Below are 7,249 nucleotides of genomic sequence, written 5' to 3' on the forward strand. Positions count from 1 at the left end.
GGGGGTGCTGGTGGGTGAGAGGCTGGACATGACCCAGCCATGGGCACTCCCAGCCCAGAGAGCCAAACGTGTCCTGGGCTGCATCCAGAGCAGCGTGGGCAGCAGGGGAGGGAGGGGATTCTGCCCCTCTGCTCTGCTCTGCTCTGGGGAGAGCCCACCTGGAACCTGCATCCAGCTCTGGGCTCCCAGCACAGGGAGGACATGGAACCATTGGAGTTGGTCCAGAGGAGGCCACCAAGATGATAAGAATGGGACACCTCTCCTATAAAGAAATGCTGACAGAATTGTAACTGTTCAGTGTAGAAATGAGAAGGCTTGGAAGTGACCTAGTCGCAGCCTTCCAGTACCTGAAGGGAACCTACATGAAAGATGAGGCAAGACTATTTATAAGGACATGTAGCAACAGGACAAGGTGGAATTGGTTCAAACTGGAAGAAAATAGGTCTAGATTAGTTAATAGGAGGAAAATCTTTCCTGTAAGGGTGATGAAGCACTGGAATAGGTTGCCCACCGAAGTTGTGGATGCCCCATTCCTGCAAGTGTTCAAGGCACGGCTGGATGGGGCTCTAAGCACATATGGGTCCCTGCCCATGGCGGAGGAGTCAGAACCAGATACTATTCAACGCCCTTTCTAACCCGAGCCGTTCGACGTGAAGAGCCAAGAAGGACCAAGCTGACCCAGTTCTGCCACTGCCATATCGGCAGCTCCCAGCACTCTGCGACGCAACCCCGGCCGCGGCGGCAAGGAGGAGGAGCCTCCGCTCTCTTCCCGCCCCTCGCCGCCGGGCAGCTCCCCCAGGGCCGCCCTCTCTCTGCCCCGCAGGGGTCACCCCGGCCAGGCCGGGATGGCAGGTGCTCAGCCGCCTTTCCCTCGTTACCTTTGTGCTCATCATCCAGGTACCGGACGCGCAGCTCCTCCTCTTCCTTCGCCTGGGAGCCGTAGCTCCTCCCGGCCGAGGGGAGAGCGGCGGCGGCGACGCCTCCGCGCAGCGGGGGCGCGCGGTGGCCGGTTCGGCCGAGGGCGGCGAAGGTCGCGGCGGCTGCGGCTGCGAGCCTGAGCCGGGCGCGCAGGAGGCCGAGCCCGCCCAGCGCCGCCGCCGCCATCGCTGCTGCCGGCGCCGCCTCAGCCTCTCGCGGCCCCGGCCCCGGTCCCGCCGTCCACGTGACCGGCTGCGGCACGCACGGGGCGCCGCTCCCCCCCGCCTCCCCTCCCCTCCTCGCGCCGCCGCCGCCGTCCGGGCCCGCGGGGAGGGGGCGGCTCGGCGCGGCCGGGCCCGGCTCCTGCGCGGTGCGGTCCTGCCTGGGGAAAAGGCTTGTCAGTCAGCGGAGATCTGAAACTTGACAGAAAACCAGCCCCATCCTGGGCCGCGTCAAAATCAGCGCGGGCAGCAGGGCGTTCTGCCTCTGCTCCGCCGTGGTGAGACCCCACCTGGAGCACTGCATCCAGCTCTGCGGTCCCCAGGAGAAGAAGGACAAGAAACTGATGAAGTCCAGAGGAGGCCATGAAGGTGATGAGGGGTCTGGAACACATCCTCTACAAAGACAGGCGGAGGGAGCTGTGGCTGGTGAAGAGATGGGGAAGAGAAGCCTGTGTGGACACCCCACAGCAACCTTCCCGTATCTGAAGGGAAGTTCATCATGTTCTGTAGTGATAGGGCGCATGAAGAGAGGAAATTTAAGTGAGATTTTGGGAAGAAGTCCTTCACTGTGACAGTGGATGAGACGCTGGAATAGGTTGCCCAGAGAAGGTGTGGGTGCCGCAGTCCTCGCGGCATTGAAGTTGAATAAGGCTTTGAGCAACATGGTCTAGTGGGAGATTTGTCTGCCTATGGCATGGGAAGGGGGTTGGGACAGGATGATCTTTAAAGTCCATTCCAACCTCTTGACATTCTGTGATTTTCACACAGACTTTGAAATATGCAGGTGCATAGACAAATTTCTCATCAGTAAAAACAGATGTTTAATTCCGTCAGGGCTTCATGATACTGTTGGAAGTTGTGCAGCTTGTTTATTTGCAGTGAACATCCCACCTTAAAGGTAACATGCTCAGGCTTTGTTGTGCTGTGTGTGGTGGCACCAGAATGATCACTCATGAACTCTGCAGCACTTGCTTCTTCCCCCATGGCAAGGCCTGGTTGTGACATCAGGACTGAACAAAGAAAGGAGCTATGGTTAATAACAGAAATCAGGTAGCACATGGTTCTGTATGCTGCAATAAAAGACTGCTTGAATTGGCCATCCTCCTGTTTAGGGGCTCTCAGAATTACCATTGTGTTGCAAAACTAAGGATCAAATTAATACGCCTTGGTGTTTAGAGTTGAGTTTAGGTCTCTAAGCAACGCTGCCATGGTGTCTGCTTTGCCCTCCATGCACACCAGCAGACATACCAGCATGAAACAAGTCAAACAATAAAAGCAGTAACAATGGAGGCTGGAGGTATTTGCTATGTTTTGTTGTAACTTCACATGATTCAAGACTGCTATGACCTGTTCCAAAATGGTTGAAATTTCAGCAATGCATATGTTAATAACAACAATTTAGTTGAGCCAGAACATGCATTAGATATAAAAGAAGTTGACTTGTTTCCTTACACAGGACCTGGCAAAGGTTGTTGTAACTGTAGTTAATGCAGGTCAGTAATGAGGCTCTCAAAAGTTGTGAAGTTTGTCTTCTTCAAGTTTATTTCCTTCAAATTAGCCCTTGAGAAGTGAAAACATGCCTTTGAGCCACCCTGTGCCATTTTCATCATTCAGTGTTATTTAATCAGGGGAAGAAAGCTGTACTGCTTCAGAGCAGAGGCTCAGGTGAAGCCATTTTGGTGGTTGTTTTGGAGAGCTAGCTACTGCATTCCTTCATGCAGTTGCTCAGCAGCTCCTCCATGCCTTCCTTCTGGAGAAGCAAAAGTCTAAAAATAATGTCCTGTTTGTTCGTGTGGAGCACCATGAAGGGCAAATGTGCGTGTGGGGGGAGGAATAGGCAGGCTATCGCCTTGCATTTATTATGTTTTACTGTTTAAACAGGGCGATTGCTTGTGATTCACAGCCCTTTCCACTGTAGAGCCTGCAGTATGCCAAAGACTTCCAGTGTAAAGAAATAAAAAAAATTTGTTTGCAGTTGAAGAACATTTTAGTTTATGGGAAGGAATTTTGAAACATCATATCGAATTACATCAAGAGAGACAGCACCATTCTAAAAGATGCAGAAGATAAAAAGGCATTAAAAGCAGAACTAAATTCACTGCCACGTCGTAAGCTTCTCTTGAAGCTGAAGGCAGACATTTAGTCATATGCAGTGGCTCCCAGACTGAAGAACTAGTGAACACGTTTCTGAGCAAAGGTCAATAAGCACAGTTAAGCCAACAGATTCATCTCCATTGTAGAAACACACAGTCATTTTTAAAACAAAGTATTTTGGAAATGCAATTTTCTTTTACATGCTACTGTCTGATTTTACTTTCTTTGTGTAAGAAGTGAAAAGAAAATTTAATTTCTGTTTATTTTTTCTCTATTAATGTGTAAAACTGCATTATGTGATATGCATATGTGTGGTTTATTGTAGTCACTTAATACTACACTGCATTTTGTAATACTGTGAATTCAATTCCTCCCATTCCCTGACATGCAAGCATAATTCAGGACTCAATGTTTTCCATGTTCTCATGTTCCCTGATTTTTTCACTGTAGTTTACTTCTAAAACACAGCTTTGGGGTCATAGCAGTACATGAAAGATAAAGTATGTTGACTTGGAGATTATTATTTAAAGATATATCCTAATTTTTAAAAATGGAGCAACTGGAAAACAATTGTAACTACTTAAATAACATATCCCACTTGGTAGCCTGATTGCTGCCGCTGCACACAGATATCCAAGTGTTGATACTTGGTGATGGGTGAAATAAACTGATTATAATAAATCTTGATTCAGCCTCCCTTATGTCCACCAAAGCAGGGAATGAAAGTAGAACCAGTGTAGATGGAGACTAGCTCACCAAATTCTCTGTACTCAGCTCAGCTTCTAGTACGGTGCCTCAGTCATCGTCTAATCCGAGGGGAAAACTTGAAGCTCCTTCACCCTAATTAATGTTACGTTTGAAGCTGCCTTGAAAAGCTTATTTACATCAGGTTACAGGTTCTCACAGTGTACAGGACTGAAACTGGCAGGTGACATGTGCAGCCCCTTTGGTAGCTTGATTGTGGCCTTTGTTTGATAATGTAATCTGGAGGGGAGTGGTTGGGGCTTGGGGTCAGGACAGTACTGTTGCAATTTACACAGCATGAGGCAGAGGTACAGAAATTGGGAGACTGTTTATGTGGTTTGTGGAGAGGAGTTTCTTCATAATACTATTCTGCATGTTTTGGTGGATGGCACCTGCCATGGTTCATTTTCTAGAGGAATAATCTCACTCTTAATTAGGTGTGACAGAAGCACGTGATCTCTAAACTTCAGATCTAGATTAAGTGCCTAAAACCAAAGAGTGTGAAACTACTTGTAGATGTTCAGTTAGGGATCTAGTGCTATTAAAAATGCTAATAAATCATTTAAAATGAGACAGAAAAATAATCGCATGTGTATTTATATAATATGCAGCTTTAATGTGAACAATTAAAGGGTTCAGACAGCATGTACAATGAAGCAGGAATATGGGAAAGGAGTCTCACCTAGTTCTACGTTGTTCTAATTTCCTTACATTGATGTATGTAGATGAGGTATAACAAATGCTTTCATTTTCTCTGGATGAGCATATCAGTGTCAATGGGTAAAGTAAAAAGGGAGCAATTTTTAGAGGACAATGTAGGGCCCAATTTTGACTTTTCAAACTAAGTCTGTCTTGTGAATTGAAAAGTAATCATCTCTGTAAAAGGACTGTGATATTTGAGAGTGAGATCCGTCAGCTATCCGTCCTCTAAAGTTGGTTTGCAAAGGTTGTTTCAATTCCACACCACCCACCAGAAGCATTTGTCTCTTTTAGTTTTCACATATTTGGTTTTTATCAACAGCAGGATTTTTCTGATTATTGTGTTATGCAGTTAGTACACTTGCCTTTCCAATCTTGATTTTTAACTTTTTGTAAAACCTTTTTGATATTTTAAAACAGATAATGAGAAAGACATAACCCTTGTTATGTATGTATTATTAGTAAGTATAGCACACACAGCATGTTCCCTTTTTGGCACTAAGCCTATTCAATATGTTTTTCAGGCAGCTGTTTCCTTAGATTGTCTATTTTCTTTCTTCTCAGTGCAGCTTTAAGACTGTAATGCCAAGATATAAGATGTTCTTACAACTTATTTTTTCTCTTCAGGAATTACTCCTGCTAAACTTAATCTGCTTGGGTATCCTTACAAGCGTGCTCACTTGGAACTTGTTACCCAGCTCCAGCACATGTTATTAAGCTCTACCTATGTGTTGCTCATGTCTTGGAGCACAGAGCAGATTTTGGCTTTGAATAATGTCAGCCCCATTTATTTGTGCATATACTCCTTCATCTTGAAAATAGAGAAAACTGCATTGGATTAATATAATGGAAAAGTGCATGGCATATGTGAGGCAATTACAGGGACTTCTTAAAATCCTACTTCCCAAAATTGTCGGACCATTCTCTTCAGATCACAAACAAGACATAATGCTAAAACAATTACAGGAACACAAACATGCTGAGCAAGGCCTCTTCCATGAGTAAATTGGCACTAGCAGCCACAGGGCTACAGCTCTGTAATAGTGGAAGATCAGAGCCTAGGGAGGCCCTTAGGTACTTGAAATTGGAAATGAGCAGATGTTTATTAAATAAAATTTATAGAATGCTTTACTTTGAGGCAGGGTGCACAATTTATCCTTAAAGGACATTAAATTTTTTTATGAAGTTAGACATAAACACAGATACTGAAAACAGAGAATTTACAGACAATGAAGATTCTTTAAAAATTATATATTTATATGTAGGTCCAACTCTCAAATATGTACATGCTGATACATCTTCTTCCACCAGATTTTTTAAAAAGCTTTCTCATGTTTTTAAAGTAGCTCAACACATCCAAAAATTTACTGAGCTAGCTAAATAACTACACGTTCAGGCAAACTGCAAACCAATCTAACATCATTTAGTACTTTTCTTACAGTGGATGTACCCTGTTCTATTAAGATTGTTAAAATAATTTCTTTTCTTCGTGATCAGGCAAACCTTTATCTGAAGCAATACTTCATTTTCTTATCTATATCCTTCTGAAGAACACCAGAGCCAACAGCGATGTTAACTGTGCTGAATCTTTGCTTTGGCAACAGGCAGGGCAAGCTCAACTGTAATATAGATGGGTCAGTGGAAGCTGCACAAGAAGCATTGAAACCAAGGAGAACATGACTAATATAATCAGCATTTGATTTAAGGTATTTGACATGAAATTCTAGTAGAAAATGGATTTCCTAATTTTATCAGTGTACTTTTATGTGTTGTGAAAGGCTGTCAGGGCTGCTGCTAAAGAGACAGTCATTATTGTCAAATCTGTGATGTCAAGAAGGATAAAATAGAACTAGGTGTTAGCCCACAGAAAGAACCATTTTGCAACAAACAAATACTATCTTCATCAAAACAGAACCATCAACATTGTCTAAACGCAGAGAGTGAGGTTTTCAACTACGCAAGCATTTGGTGAAGTAAAAGGGGAAATTAATCTGAATTATATTTTTAAACGCTTTTTAATTAAAGTAATATGGGACATTCGAGTACAACTCTCAATGAAACAAATTAAAAATTTCTATCACATTTACAATGAGGAGATGAAAAATATTTTAATACTTCTGTCCTCATGTAATGTAACTTCTAGTGAAGAGAAGTTACCAAGAACCTCTGCTCTGTTTGAAAGCAATACATTTGTTGTGAAAGCCAGCTCACTATGAGGATCTAAGAGACGCCTGGTCTTTTATGCTCAAGTAATGTAAAAAAGTAACAGAAAAATGAAAAACACTGCATAGCCTGTTTTTTATTAGTTGTAATTCTTTATTACTCTCCATGAGCAGGCCAAGAATTAAGATGTATGCTACATCATGGTATTTCCTTACATCATATAATTTCTGCATATGATGTAAGTATAGCTTACATCCTAGTATTTCTGAATACCATAATTACATTTCCTTTCTGTTTAGCTAATTATTTTAAGTTTTTTTTTGGGGGGGTATCTAAAAACAAAACTCAGCTTGCAGTCATTGTACTATAGATAATATATGAAGTTTAAGGTATTGTTCACTTTTTTTGCT

The 7,249-nt window shown here is 43.4% G+C and overlaps 1 protein-coding gene across 1 annotated transcript in view; it reads right to left on the bottom strand.

Annotated features, from left to right (window-relative positions):
- The window catches only part of AUH (AU RNA binding methylglutaconyl-CoA hydratase), a 111,585-nt gene extending 110,481 nt beyond the window's left edge, over nt 1-1,104 (bottom strand). Inside the window, exon 1 of the mRNA XM_063179899.1 lies at nt 879-1,104. Coding sequence (XP_063035969.1) covers nt 879-1,104 — 226 coding nt within the window. The remainder of the gene's footprint in view (nt 1-878) is intronic.
- Nucleotides 1,105-7,249: the final 6,145 nt, after the last annotated feature.

Source organism: Melospiza melodia, chromosome Z (assembly GCF_035770615.1).
Source record: "Melospiza melodia melodia isolate bMelMel2 chromosome Z, bMelMel2.pri, whole genome shotgun sequence".
NCBI lineage: Eukaryota > Metazoa > Chordata > Aves > Passeriformes > Passerellidae > Melospiza > Melospiza melodia.